We start from the raw sequence: 15,989 nt of genomic DNA, 5'->3' as shown, positions 1-15,989 counted from the left end.
AACTGATGGATTCTAATTTAAGCTCTCCTGTGTTGCTTTCAGTCACATTGACGTTTGCGCACAGGTTTCTACAAGTTTCTATAATAGCACTACTCCCTGCTTGGCACCACAATTTAAAGAATGTGGGCATTTTATTTAGAAAAAGAATATTTAGAATATTTCTTTTTCTCTCTCAACAGAGCCCAAGAAGATTAGGCACGTGCGCGTGCACACGCATGCACACAGCGTGTGCTCACACTACACGCGGCACATGCATGCGCAGGTGTCCCTGCCCCCAGGCACCTGCGCGCACACACAATGACACCCATGCACACACATACCTTATTACAGCCTTGGTCCAAACATGGACAAAAGAGCTGAATTCCCGAGGTGAGGTGAGAATGACTGTCCTTGACATCAAGGCTGCAGTTGACCGAGTGTGGCATTAAGGAGCCCTAGCAAAACTGGAGTCAATGGGAATCAAGCGGAAAACTCTCCGCTGGCTGGAGTCATACCTACCTCAAAGGAAGAAGATTGTGGTTCCAGGACATCACTGCAGGAGTTCCTCAGGGTAGTGTCCTTGGCCCAACCATCTTCAGCTGCTTCATCAATGACCTTCCTTCCAGCATTAGGTCAGAAATGGGGATGCTTGATGATTGCACAGTGTTCCGCACAATTCGAGGCTCCTCAGATACCGAGCAGTCCATGTCCAAATGCACAGAGAGGCGCAGACAGACTTCCAGGCGCACATGTACAGACAAACGTGCACACACACCTCCAGTCATGCCCGCGCGCGCGCGCTCACACAGGTGCCCACGTGCTGTTTCCATTCAGCCTTCCAACATCTGTGGGGTTTTTAATCCTCGCCTGCCAAGCTGGAGGTGCCTCTCCTCACTGACTCCTGTTTCTGCATTCAGACAGCAGCAGAATCTCAAGCCAGGGACCTGCTGGGACATGCATAGGCTCCATGGTTTACTGGGTAGAACAAAAGATTCCCACCCACTTAGGTAAAGTGTCTGCTGCCAGATTTAATATTAGTCCTGAAAGATTGTACAAACAGAGGGAGCAGCTTGTTAAGGAAAGAGAATTGGGCGAGAATAATCAGTGAAACTGTTCTCAACGAGGTGGCAAATTTCAACAACTTGCCTTTAAATAGGAAATAATACTGGATGCCAAGTCAAAGGAGGAGCTGGGTGTGGGAGAGGGAGTGGAGTGGGTAGTGAGCAACAAAAGCTCAGTCTTAGAGGTGAGTTTTAAGGAGGATCTTAAAGCAGGAGAGGGAAGTGGGACAGGGGAGGGAATTCCATAGCATGGGGCCTAGACCGTTGAAAGTATGCTCACCAGTGGTGATGGGGAGTGAGAGTAGCCCAAAGAATTGGAGTCAGAGGGAAGTAGAGTTTGCAATGGGGTGGCGGTGGGGGGGGAAGAGAGCGCGGAGGGTGTGTGCAAGTTAAAAGAGCTAAGAATTTATTTTCTCTTTAAACATCTTCCTCAGCACGTGACAAGGCTTCCATCATTGAGCATATTATAATCCGGTCTGAGCACGAACTCCGCAAGAGCTCACACACCAAAGAAGATAACCTATTTATTTTTATTTTAGTGTCTCTCCAGGAACCGCACCCATTGATCAGGTTCCAGGCCAGGTTTCAACTGTGAACCCATAAATGTAGGCATCTGGATAATCTCATCCAGCTCAGCTCATGGCCAAGGTCAAAATAATACAGTCTTCATGGAAAACTGGGCAGGATCGTGGAATGTGATGCCAAAAACATCGGCTCAAATTCCAAAAAGACTCACCTGTGATTAGAAATGGAGAGTGACTAGTTCAGTCACTGTTAAGTCAGTGGGCAGCATTATGGCGAGATGGGATTGGGAATGGTTTCCACTCTAAAACCTCAAGGTGATCCCTGGAACCAACGCATCAAAAAAAATAAATCATTTGGTTTAATTGTTCATCGTAAATTGCTGACTCTGACGTAGCCACATCTTAACCGTGTCTACAGACATCTAGATATCCTCCCCACCAGCTCCTAGCAAAGGATTATGGTAACATCAGCAGAGCAGGAGGCCAAATGAGCCACCGAGTCTTTACCGATGAAAGTTGTATAGACGGAGCTGTCTGTTCTCATCCCATTAATGACTGTGGATGGCACTCTTACCCCAACAGCAAAGAGGCTGTGGGTTCAAGTCCCACTCTGGAATTTTTGAGTACATAATCCAGGCTAACACTCCAGTACAGTACTGAGGGAGTGCAGCACTGTCATGTAAGACCTGCTCAGTCAATGTCGTAAAAGATTCCGTGGCACTATTCGAAGAAGAGACCCCACCCCCCCAAACCCTGTGTCTACGCCAACCAATATCACAAAAACAGATCATTACCTCCGTGCTGTTTGTGGGAGCCTGCTGTGCACAAATCGACTGCTGCATTCCCTACATTACACAGTGAATGCACTTCAAAATTACTTCACTGGCTGAAAAGCGCTCTGGGGCATCCAATAAGCATTCGCGGTAAAGCATTTTCTGTTCTGATGACCATGTGGGTGGCAAGGATTTCTCTGGCATCCAGAGAAACCTGTGCCATCCCCAGTGCGGACTCAGGCTCCCCCTTTCATCACGTGGGAGGATCCTGATATCATGTTTTAGGGGCAGGTGTGTTAAATATAAAGGAACTTGACATGAATTCTTCAGAGCCTCTCCTTAACCTCGAAAAGCAAATCAAGCAACAATTCAAATACTACCCTTCCAATTGAGGCTTTAGGAGGCCCAGACCACCAGTTCTAATGGTGCTGGTTATAGAAAAGATGGGGAAGTCAGGGACGGCTCAGTTCTCCGTCTCCCAGTCCACACTGCTCGCTCAAGCAACATCACCTGAAGCACAGACTGATTGGCTCTTTAAGGGATCTTGCTGTGCATCGCAGGCTTCCTCCACGAAAGCAGTTACTTCAAAATAATTCACATGTTTCGAGGGCTACCGAGGAGTGAGAAGATAAAGGCAAATCCTTCCTTGTTTTAAAATAGGACCAAATGAGAGCAGGAGGAAGGAGAAGTTAAAGATATTTTTTATATGGGTTTGTATTTAACATAAACAGCATTCCAGTTATCGACTGCACTAGAGGTCAAGTGAAGGGTCATCTTCGATACATACACATTCTGTTAGCTCGCCTGCACCTTCTCCTCTCTTCTCCTCCCCCCAAACCCTTTCCCAAGGTTGGCCAGATCAACAGGCGGATGTAAGCACAAGCAGAATATATATAGGCACACAGCGAGAACTTTAATCACAGAATGTGATCTCCAGAACATCAGCATAAATCTCAGGATCCCCTGCTATAGAATCAGAGCTTGACTAATTCAGTCAGGGCAAACGTTAGGGGGCACACCTACCCCACGTCAGGGGCACACCTACCCCACCCCCCCCACGTCAGGGGCACACCTACCCCACCCCCCCCACGTCAGGGGGCATACCTACCCCACCCCCCCACGTCAGGGGGCACACCTACCCCACCCCCCGTCAGCGACCCTCTCCTGGCCGCCCCTGTAAATACCGACCCATACTAGAGGGCTCCACGATAGAACCATCGAAAGGTTATGGAACAGAAAGAGGCCATTCAGCCCATCATATCTATGCTGGTCAAAAAAAAAAGGAAAAAATGGAACTAGCCGCTCATTTTAATCCCACTTTCCAGCACCTGGTCCGTGGCCCTGCAGGTTACAGCACTTCAGATGCAGATCCAGGTACCTTTTAAATAAGTTGACCATTTCAGCCTCAACCACCAATTTAGGCTGTGAACTCCAGACGCCCACCGCCCTCTGAATGGAGAAATTTTTCCTCACGTCCCCTCAAATCTTCTCCCCATAAATACTGACCCACTCCTGGACAACCCTGTAAACACCGACCCACTCCCGGGGACCGACCACCACCCCCCCCACCCCGTAAAGGCTGACCCACTCCCACGTACCCCTGTAAATACTGACACACCGCCAGGAAAGCCCCTGTAAAGATTGACACTCCATCGAAAACCCCTATACATACTGACACACTCCTGGGAATCCCATGCAAAACACTGAGATCCCAGCCACTGGCGTAATTCACAGACTCAGACTCAAATTACAGCAGAGTTAGTCCATGTTCTATTTGAAATAGCGCTGTATACAGCATAATCAAATCCCTGCCCTCATCCCCATCACATATGCTTTTACATCCCTTATTTTACGTATTTGTCCCATTCGTTTTGTCTGCCTTAGTCACCACTGGTGATGAAGCTCTCCCTGTGACAGTAACTCTGTGTGAGAAACATTGCTTCTATCTTCCCTATTTCTTCCAGTAATAATCCCAGTTCTCTGCCCCCAGCCAACCCCAGCCTCTCCTTGTTACCTCTAGACGTGACTATTCTAATGCACACTTGGCTGGTCTCCCACATTTTACCCACTGTAAACTTGAGCTTATCCAAAATTCTGCTGCCCATGTCCTTACTCGCATAAAATCTCATTCACCATCACCCCTGTGCTCGCTGACTTATATTGGCTCCCGGTCAAGATACACCACGATTTTAATACCCTTATCTTTGTCTCCAAATTCCTTTAAAACCTCACCGCACCCCCCACCCCCCTCCCACCCCCTCTCTGTAATGTCCTCCAGCCCCGAGAAAAAACTCTCCCAGATATCTGTGCTCCTCTAATTCTGGCCTCTTGTACATTCTCAATCATATTGGCTCCACTCTTGTGGCTGGCCCTACAGTTGCCTAGGCCCCAAGCTCTGGAATTCCCTCCCTACACCTCTCTACTTTGCTTTCCTCCTTTAAGACACTCATTGAAACCTACCTCTTTGACCAAGCTTTTGGTCACCTGCCCTAATATCACTTTATGTAACTTTATGTCAGACTGTGTCTGATAACACTCCTGTAAAGGACCGTGTAATGCTTCACAGTGTTAAAGATGACATACAAATGTTGTTGTTTCCCAACCAGTCAAAACAGCCTCTCCTTGTGAGTCCCACCCACTTGAATCAGTCTCTGCCCAATAATAAGATGAGTCAGTCACAAGCGACAACAGGAACAGGACAGTTTGACGGGCCCAGATCGCAAGTCCGTGATCAACAGCTGCTCTCTCAGGAGCACAGTACCCCAAACACCGAACATGCTTTCGCCTACCCTCACGTTCCTCAGGCCTCCATGTCTTCTTGGCAACTTCTGCTAAGGCTCCAATTCCAAGACCAACAGCCAAACCTGTTCAAAGAGAAGCAAGAGAGTGTACTCAGTCACGAAGCCATCTCCATTTCTTACCAGATTATTATTGGGGAAGTAAAATAATCTCTAGACATAGCTCCCTGCGATGACTCATTGGGGAAGGGCAGCACTGGCCTCTGGGGAGTTAGCAGATGTTAGCGTGGAGCTACCTCCAACAGTCAGCCTGGATTGTAATCAGAAAGTGGCCACAGAATCTTTCTACATCCACCTGAGAGCAAAGACTGGCCTTGTTTTCAAAATCTCATCTGAGAGACAGCGCCTTTGGCAGTGCAGAACTCCCTCGATGCTGCACTGGAGTATCAGCCTAGAAAACGATTGGACCAAAGACCACAAATGAAAGTTAGTGGAGAGGTTGTAGAGGCGTCCTCCCCCCATCAATTGGTTTAGTAATGTCCTTTATGGAAGGAAATCTGCCATCCCGACCCATCTGGCCTACACCTGACTCCAAACCCTCAGCAATGTGGTTGACTCTTGACTTCTCTCTGAAATGGCCTAGCGAGCTACTCAGTTGTATCACTATATTAGGAAACCAAAACTTTAAGACCTAAACCAAAACTTAAAGACTTTACTTCAAAGAGAGTACTCCAAGCATTATAATTATAGAATATATGATAATAAAAAGACTTCTTTACTCAAATTCCAATCCCTTTGTAACAAAAGTTACCATTTGTCTTCGTAATTACTTGCTATATTTGTGTGTTAACATTGAGATTCATGATCAAAGTCACCCAGGTCCCTTTGAATGCAAACATTTCCAATCTCTTGCCATTCAAAAAAATATTCTTTATTATTCTTCCTACCAAAGTGGAAAACTTCTCAATTCCCCACATTTTATCTCAGGTGCCATACTCTTGTCCATTCAGTCAACCTGTCCATATCCCTTTGCAGCCACTTTGTGTCCTCCTCACATCTTACTTTCCCATCTATCTTTGCATCAGCAGCAAACTTGGATATATTACACAAGATCCATTCATCTAAGTCATTAATATAGATTGTAAATAGCCGAGATCCAAGCACTGAACTTGTGGTTTCCCACTAGTTACAGATTTTCAACCCAAAAATGCCCTATTTATTTCTACTCCCTGCCTTTTGTCTGTTAATAAGATCATAATTCATAAGAAATAGATCACCACCATCCTTAATCCGTGCCAATATATTTTCCCCAATTCCATGGATCATAATTTTGTGTTGTAAACTCGCATGGCTCCTTCTTGAATGCTTTTTGAAAATCCAAATATACCACATCGACTGGTTCCCCTTATCTATGTTATTTGTTTGATCCTCAAAAAACTTGTATCAGGCTTGTCAAACAAAATTTCCCTTTCATAAACCAGTATTGACTCTGCTTAACTGTATCATGGCTTTATAAGCATTGTGTTACCAGATCCCTAATAACAGATTCTAGTATTTTCCCTACTACTGATGTTAGGTGAACCAGCCTTTAGATCCCTCTTTTCCATCTTCCTTCTTTTTTGAATAGCAAAGTAACGTATGTTACCTTCTAATCCATGGGGACTGTTCTAGAATTTAGGGAATTCTGTAAGATTAAATCCGATGCATCCACTATGGCTTTTTAAAAATTCCTTCATGGGATGTGAGTGGTGCTGCCAAGCCCAGCATCTGTTGCTCATCTCTAATTGCCCTCGAGAAGGTTTTCTCTTTACATTGCCCCCACCAAGAGGATTCTGCGCCTCCTAATAGGTTCCTACGGCTCCACGTCCTGAGAGAATCCTAATCAATCAAACTTAATTACAAGAATGTTAGAAATCAGGACGGATGTCACCATCCCACCATTTCTCAGAGGGTTTTCACTCCAAGGGGATGGGTAATTGTAACTATTACCACGGGGTAAAAATAAAGTGACAGCACATTGACATCGAAGAAAAATAAAGTGAGGCAGTCGACCTGGTGTAAAATGGGGGGAGGGGGGTGTCCATTCGCCCATTTTGAAAACAAGGCCATTCACTATTTCCCAGCTCAACCCCTCCCCATGAGAAAATTACTCACAAAGAATGACAAATGTTTCAAATTACATTCTGAACAAGGTAATAGAGAAAAAAAACGCACCAGGCTGTGCCTGAATGTGTGCATGCTTCGCTAGGTCTGTACTTGCTAAACAGGCTGATTCCTGTCTGACCTACCCTTTTAACTGAACACTTCTAGTCCACAATACCAGGTCCCAGCCACTATGAGTCACATGTATATCGCCACCTTGGCTGACACCTCCAATGTTTCTCTCACAATGAAGGTTAATTCAGTTCCTGACATGATCGTTGGCAATTTAATAGGGAGTGTACAAAATTATGAAGGGTTTCGATGCAGTAAATAGAGAGAGAGGCTGCTTCCACAGGCAGGAAGGTCAGTAACCAGAGGGCTCAGATTTAAGATCATCGGCAAAAGAGATGAGGAGAAGTTTCTTTTTAAAAAAAAACCGGCAAGTTATGATAATCCGGAGAGAAGTGCCTGAAAGGATGATAGAAGCGAATTCAATAGTAAATTTGAAAATGGAATTAGATAAATGCTTCAAAAGTAAAAATTAGCAGGGTAAAAGGAGTTGGACGAACTCAAAGCAACTCTTTCAAAAGAATTGGCAAAGACACACGGTGGGCCGAAAAGCAGCCTTCTGTGCTGGATCATTCGATTTGATTCCGTCTGGCTTCCAATAGCTCCTATGGTTCTGAGGAAAATCTAGAGCTGAATTTACTGGAGCAAAATGGTTAACCAGGGATCAGGTCAGCCTGGACAGAGCTTGGGAGGGTCAATGGCTGACTGATGAATCGCTATCACGATGCTATCAATTTAGGTTTCACACTCAAAGCAAAAAAGAACACAGTCTTCCCTTCCCACCAAAGGGATTATCATCAGAATATGGAATCCATTACCACAAGAGGCTGATGAGACCCAGTCAGTCACACCAACCAACTCGATCGATACTTGTAAAAAGAGACATCAAAGGGTAAGGGCAAGGAAGCAGGAACAGGGTAACTGGGTCTAATGTGGAGTTAGCACAACAACAGACATGATGGGCAGATTGACAACCCAAACTGCAATCTCTGTGGAGAACTGCTAAGTAGCACTGGGCCTAGCTACACAGATAGACACAAAGCCGTACCCGGAACCCCCATTCCCCACACAACCCTGGTCACTGTTGAAATCGGCCCAAGGAACTTTACTTACTTGTCAGGACGATGGTTTACTGTCAAGTAATTACCATTTATAAATAGAAGAGTTTTGCAAGCCTCCACATACCTTAGACATCACACTCCCGAGTGTCAAAATATCAGGTGTTGGTTAAGGGATTAATATTGCCCTGAGGGTCCATCCACTGGGTGAGGGAAATTTACAGACTGGCAGGTGTTTATAAAATTCTGACTCCAGGCCAGCATCAAAACAGAACAAAATGTCTGGCTTTCTTGTTTTGTTTTTATATACTTTTATATATAATTTTATAAACACCTGCCATTCTGTAAATTTCCCTCACGCAGTGGATGCACCCTCAGAGCAATATTAATCCCTTAACCAACACCTGAGAATGCAATTAAACGCTAAATGACCTCAGGCTATGTTCCCTGGTTATCAAGGCTACACTTCTCCACTGGATCACAGTGGATCACACATTAAAACTCAGCTGGTTTGATCTGCCACTCTGTTGGTTCAATTTTAAAGTAACTCTTTAAGCTGATCCGTTTTTTTTCCAGCACTGGTGCTCTTCACTGAGCCTGTAACTGCTCAAATGATTTTTCAGCTTCCTGGCCTCAGACTCAAACTCCTGAGCTGAAGTATATTTTCTGCTGTTTCTGGGTCTTATGGTGCCCTCTAACTTTGCCACCGTTTTTCTGCCCAGTCACCGATTCTGTGCATCATCTGGATCTTATTCTCATGGACTACCTCCAGTAGTCTACCCTCAAATAGCTTCTGGATTTCACTCACCACCTCCCCACACTCATCTCTGAATTTAGACAACAGGATGTCAATGTTCCACACCGACTTCACCCAACCTACGTCAACTTTATCCTGTCACGGAATCACTGATTACACTCCCTCTTATTATCTCCTCTCTATTACCCTTTATCCAACAGGATATAGGTATCCTAATAACTGCTACGTGACCGGGCCCGTGTAACTCGAGTTTTCCCTGTGTCCATTCACAGGGAAATTTTGCTGTCATTCCAAGCCTAAACATTATCACATTTCTTCCTCCCCTTTTTGTCCACTTCTTTTCTCTTCACCCCTCCCAAGATCCTGCTGTCCTGTCATTGGCTATCTTTTCATGTTTCCACTATCAGGTACTCTGCCATTCCAAACCCTACCCTAGCCCATGAGCACACTTCAACTTTCCTGCTCTCCTGCCGCCGGCTCAGTCCGTTAGATAAGCCAATAGTTCCCCTCTGTGCCTCTCTCGACATCCTCTCCAGGGCCCATCAAGGCACTCGGCACTGGCTCATTATGAGCAGCAACCCCACCTGCCCCATCCCACGCTCTCGCCCATTCGGGGCTAATCTTGCTAAGCTCCCTCCTACACAATTTAGCCCTCCGAGGACACACAAAATACTGAGAATGCTGGAAATCGGAGATGTTAGACCATTGACCTGAAAGGTTAACGTTGTCTCTCTCTCTCTCCACAGGTGCTGCCTGGCCTGCTGAGTATTTCCAACATTTTCTGTTTTTTCTGTTTCCTTCCACTGCTGGCCTTGTGGAACCTGCCAGTGGATAAGCTCTCAATGGCCCTCTCCACATCTCCTTGCAGAGTGTCTGTTTACTTGTAACAAAGCCCTTGTCATCCATGAGCTTATTATGAATGATTACATCGACATCATGGCCTTAACGGAAACCTGGCTGAGGGATGATGGCACCTTTCCCTTAATAAAGTCTCCCCACCTAGCTATGCCTTTCACTTTCAGACCGTCGTGGAAGCAGTGTGGCGCTTATCACCAGATTACACCCGTGTCTCTACTCCTCTGAGCATCTCACCTTATTTCACACCTCTCGCCTCTCTTTCAAACTCACCATTCTCCCATTGGCCTCCCAAGTATGATAAAAATTTTCTCACCAAGATATCTTCACTGATTTCTTCCCTCAGCCTCTGCACCGAACGCCTTCTCATCCTCAGTGATTTCAATCTCCAGCTCAACTCATCACGTTCTTGCTTCCGAGTTCACAGTCTCTTTATCCTCCCTAAATTTGTCTCCATGTCAACTCCCCAACCCATAGTCACAGCCACCCCCTTCACCTTGCCATCTCACATGATCTTGCTAGTCCCATCGTACCAATCACGAATAAGGCCATCAATGATCACTTCCTCGTATCACTCTCCACTTACATCCCCCATCCCCTTCCCAACCCTATCTCCCGTGTCTTCCCTTGAAGGAAATGGCGGACAACTGGTTTAGCCATCCACTGCCAGATCTGGCAGACCACATAAAGTCATTGGATTCTACTCTCGTCTGCTAAAACTGCTCACTATCCCAGGAATACTGCAAACCGTATTCTTAAACCCTTCCATCTCCTGATTGTGCAACTCTTCAATTTCAAAATTTTCATCCTTGTTTTCAAATTCCTTCCATGGCCTCACTCTACCCAATCTCTGATCTCCTCCAGCCCTGGTGCCCTCTAAGATATCTGCGCTCATCTAATTCTGGCCTCTTGGACATCCCCAATTTTTATTGCTCCTGCATTGGTGGCTGGGCCTTCATCTGCCTAAACCACAAGCATTAGAATTCACCCCCGATATCTCTCTTTCCTCCTTTAGGACACTGCTTAAAACCTACCTCTTTGACCAAGCTTTTGGTCATCTGATCTGATATCTCCCAATGTGCCTTGCTGTCTGGGATGTTTTACTGCAGTAAAAGGAGCCAAATCTTGATCAAGATGTTGTTGTGTTTGGATCCACTTGTGAGGAAGAACCTAAACTCAACACCATCAATGTAAGATCGTCACCAAGAAATCATCTAAAGGAATTCAGGAGAAGCCTCTTTACACAGAGAATGCTGAGAATGTAAAATTCGATACCACAAGGGGAGATGAGATGAATAATATTGATGCAGTTAAGGGGAAACTAGATAAGCATATGATGAAGCTGGATAAAAAAAGGATGAGAAGGAGGGACAAGTGCAGTATAAACACCTGCATGGACTGATTGGGCGAATGGTCCATTTCTGTGATGCAAACTCTATGCAAGCTCTGACTGACCTCAGGCTGCATCTCCTCACAATTAACAATTAGACTTTGTGACCCCAAAGATACAGACTAACTTAAGCACAGTTCCAGAACAGACAGTGTGGACCAGCTGATGTAGCACTGCCTGATACTACAGAACAACCTATCATCAACCTCACCATGAGCAATGCCATGGGAGATCTGCCAACACTGAAATAACATGGGAACACTGCACAGCTATCCAGAAATAACTAAAACTCTCTACCTAATGTCTCTCCACCCAAATCCCTACCTAGAGCTGTCACCAAGTGTACCTAGTTCCAAAATAGCCCCTATCAACATCAATCCTACCTCAGCACCATTCCTGCTAAGCTCTTCAATCATCTCAAACTCAATTTCTCCCACACCATCCTCGCTGGAACCCTGGGTCTTGCCTAACAGAGATAACAGGACCTTCACACCCACCTGACCAGGCAAGATGAGGCCTTAGCTTAATGTCTCACCCAAAGAGCAGCAGCCTCCAACAACGCAGTATTCCCTGTGTGGTTAAACAATGTGCTCAAGCCCTGGGCCGACCCCTCAACTGACTCAAGGAAAGCCAGCCAGCACTAACTTGGGATAATATTGACTCACTTGTCCTCCCAACTCTATGTACAGGGCTGATGCACAAGAATGCTACCATTTATTGTCTTTAACTGAGTGACCAGGACACAAAGTGATAAACACTTGCCAAAAGGGTCAGGAAACACTCCAAGCTTACCTCCAAAATTGGCCAACCGACCGATTCTAGTGGATGGCACTTTGCGTTCACGTGCCCGCTCACTCAGCTAGGGAAATAAAACAAAGACAATTAGGTCGTGGAGGGGGGCGGGCGGACAATGGGGAGGGCAAGAGAGAAACCCTTCCACAGCCTCAGGATGTTCCAGTGTGTCAACTGTGGCTCAGTTGGTAGAACAATCAGGGCAGTCATGGGCCCACTCCAGGAACCTAGGAATCTAGACCGACTCAGTTACCCCACCGTGTCCTGGCCAATATTTAGCCCTCTATCAAACTCACAAAAACAGCTTCTCTGGTTGCTGTTTAAGGGATCTTGCTGTGCACAAATTGGCTGCTGTTTTCCACTGCAACAGTGACTACACTTCAATAAGTGTAGTCATTGATTGTAAAGGTTTGAGACATCCGGAGGCTGTGAAAGGTGCTACAGAAATGCAAGTTTTTTCTACAACAAGATGGGTTTGAATGAAGACAGCCCTGAGGCCTATCCTTCCCAAATTCCCCTTACAGCATCTAGGGTGTTCTCCTGAATCAGCCTCCCTGCCCAGTTGCCAAGATTTGTTGAATGCCTTGGGACCTTTTGCTAAACTTAAGGTGCTATATAAATGCAAGTTGCTGTTGTTGAAATTTGGCAGCTGATCAGGTCCTTTTAGAAAGTTATCAGGTATGCACTGAGAAAATTCATTAGCTTTGGCTATTTTGTTCAGGGGTAGAGGCCTGTTTGGCTGACATCCACCAGCCAGTATGACTCCTTTTCTGCTGCTGTACCTGCCTCTGGTGCATCTCAGGTTGCAGCTGAGGAAATTCCATGTGCTTCACACACTCATTCAGCCCATCATGCCGGTGCCAGCTCTCTGAACCAGTCCCACACCCGTAGAGCCCTGAAAATCTCCCCCCTTCAAGTATTTTTTGAATTCCCTCCTGAGCAATCCTGGGCGTGCTAATAGCTACACTAACAACCGATTTAAGATAATGGGTCGAGCTCGTAACGTGGTTCATTTATGCTTGCTAGAAGTGACATACATTCATACGCAGGGTCCCACTCTCTGCAAACAAAGGAACATGCTTAAACCTTGTGCCTTTTTTGAATTACCCGGGAGCTTGGGGAGGCTATAGTTCCCCGTTGCTTCCTCCATGGCAACGTTATGGCCAGAGTCGACTTGCCAACCAATCAGCACCCTTTTCTCCTGTAGTATAAATTACTGTGATTGTTTGAAATTTGGCATTCTTGCATTTGTCCTGATGAGTGCAAGATGAAAAGCTTCAGCAACATGTTTCACTTTTCAGCAATATCCCTCCCGAATGTCACTTATTGAATCTGCTTCCATCTTTCCTGCAGTCAAACAGTGCATTCCAGATCACAAACTCACTGTGTAAAGTAATTCACTTCATCTCTGCATTGATTCTTTTATCAATTATCTTAAATCCGTGTCCTCTGGTTACCAACACACCTGCCATTGATAATGGATTCTCCTCACGCACTCTAACATGACTGTGAACACCTCTATCAAATCTCCCCTTAGCCATCTTTGTTCTATGGGAAACAATCCCAGCCTCTCCAGCTTTCATGGAAAGACGGGCAGAAACCCAGAATTCAAATCCAACACTCAGAATCCCAAAGAATACAAATAGAATTTGACTTATTCAATCCACCAAAAGAAGAGCAGCTCTACAAGTAACATCTCGCAACTTGGGGTTACGTCTATACGAGTAATGAATGGTTCTGTCTCGGCTTGTCTCAGCTGTAGAGACCTTCACCTCTTAGTTCAAAGGCTGTAGACTCCACTAGAACAGCTGGGGGCAAAACTCGGAGACTTCGGGTGACATCTAACGGAAGTACATACTCTCTCTTCAGGCACCATGCCCTGAGAGGGCATTAGGGACCTTGGACTTCCATCTGTGGGTCCATGGTTATGCTTGGTAAGATACTGCAGTGGTTTGCCCACCGCCTTCTGCAGCTTCTGGCTGACCTGGAGATTCTCCCACTCTTACCACCTGCCACCTGCCTGTATTGGCAGTGTTTGCAGGTTGATAATCAACCTGTTTTTCATTTTATGAATGCACCTTCCGTGGCTGTCAAGTCTCGGAGTGGGACTCGAATCCAAAGCTTCTGGCTCAGAGGTAGGGGACAGTACCACTGTGCCACAGGACTGGAAGTGGATACAAGACAACTTATTCAGTTGCAGCTGCAACTGGATGAGAGAGAAGTTAGCAACTATTGGAAGGTCCTTAGATTGTGAAAGGCACTCTATAGATGCACGTTTATTGGGCGCACTAATCGCATCCGCATCACCTTCAGTGCCTGAACTGAAGCCGTGCATTACAGCGGCCAGTGCCACACATCTCCTGGGTAGGGCACTGCTGTATCTCATCCAGAGCTCTGCTTCCCATAATCCTATCCCATACCAACTCCCACTCAGCCAGAGTGTGAAAAGGAGGACTCCAAAGAGGCTGAATATTACTGAAGTGAAGGGGAAGAGGCAGCATTTGGCTGCAGACAGCAGTTTTCAGTGCCCAAAAATGGGTCTGACTAACAAAGAGAAAGAAAGTAATCCGGGAGGGGCGGGAAGGCGTAGGACAGCTGGCAACTGTTTCTCTCTAATACCCCCTCGCCGCCACTGAAAAAAGGTCACCAGTCTTATATGGTGCATGATCAAAGTTAAAACTATTTAAGTGGATAAAATACGTCCACAGGACAGAGAGAAGTAAGAATGCCAGCTGGCTGGAGAACAAGTGTACTAGACTCATTAACCTTTCATAGATTCAAACCTTTTCTCAAAGCACAAAAAAGTTACTTAGTTATTGGACCATAACTTATTCTTAATACACAAAAGTCACAGCACTAATGAAAGATAGGCTTGCATTTATATAGCCTCTCATAGCATTTCATAACCTCTAGATATCCCAAAGCACCTTTAGTCAATAAAGTACTCATTAGAAAACACTGTGGTTGTATTGTAGGAAATGTAACAGCCAATTGGCACACAGCAAGCTCCCAAAGAAACAGCAAGGAAGACTGACGGTGAGCTTCATTCTTAAAGTTCTTTAAAAGGGTCCCTGTTAAAGGCAGCCCAATAAGACAGCATTGTTTGGAATCCAGTTACTACTGTCTAAACATAGAATGTCAATAGTTTACTGGGGTGTGCGATACAAGCTGGGAAACCAGCTATCACTGAATGCCCAGAATCAGGCTCCAATTATTTAGCAGGGGGATTTGCTGTGGTCTAGTTAGGGGGTTTGCTGAGGTCTAGTTAGTAATTAGCTCCAAGTCAACCTCTCTGAATCCTGTACCACTCCAGAGACTCAAGCACAAAGTCTAGGCTAACACTCCGGTGCAGTACTGAGGGAGTGCTATCAGAGATACTGTCTTTCAGACAAGGCCTCATCTGCTGTGTGTAATTTTTGGTCTCCATATTTAAGGAAGGGTATACTTGATTGGAAGCAATATAGTAAAGGTTCACTAGATTGGTCCCTGGAGCAAGAGGGCTGTCCAATGATGAGAGCCTGAGTGAATTGAGTCTATACTCCCTGGAGTTAAAAATAATGGGGGCTGATCTCATTGAAATATTCAAGATTATGAAGAGGCTTGAAAGGGTAGATACTAAGAGGTTGTTTCCCCTAGCTGGGGTATCTGGATCAAGGGGATGCAGCTTCAGGGATAAGGGGCTGATCATTTGGGACTGAGATGAGAAATGTCTTCAATCAAGGAGTTGTGAATTCTCTACCCCAGAGCATTTCGATGCTCCATCATTGGATATATTTAAGGCTAAGTTAGACGGATTTTTGGTCTCAGGGAATTAAGGGATATGGGGAGTGGGCAGGAAAGTGGAGTTGAAG

At 45.6% G+C, this 15,989-nt stretch overlaps 1 protein-coding gene across 3 annotated transcripts in view; it reads right to left on the bottom strand.

Annotated features, from left to right (window-relative positions):
- Nucleotides 1-15,989, bottom strand: part of coq8aa (coenzyme Q8A, genome duplicate a) — a 70,965-nt gene that overhangs the window by 35,651 nt on the left and 19,325 nt on the right. For all 3 annotated transcript variants that reach the window (XM_078542736.1, XM_078542738.1, XM_078542737.1), the window contains exons 4-5: nt 12,139-12,205; nt 5,127-5,201 (exon numbers count right to left, since the gene is read on the bottom strand). In XM_078542736.1, the coding sequence (XP_078398862.1) occupies nt 5,127-5,201; nt 12,139-12,205 (142 nt within the window). The remainder of the gene's footprint in view (nt 1-5,126; nt 5,202-12,138; nt 12,206-15,989) is intronic.

The sequence above is a fragment of the Cetorhinus maximus genome, chromosome 5, assembly GCF_964194155.1.
Source record: "Cetorhinus maximus chromosome 5, sCetMax3.hap1.1, whole genome shotgun sequence".
NCBI classification, from domain to species: Eukaryota; Metazoa; Chordata; class Chondrichthyes; order Lamniformes; family Cetorhinidae; genus Cetorhinus; species Cetorhinus maximus.
The sequence above is the reverse complement of the archived record's forward strand: the minus strand, read 5'-3'. Positions and strand labels throughout refer to the sequence as shown.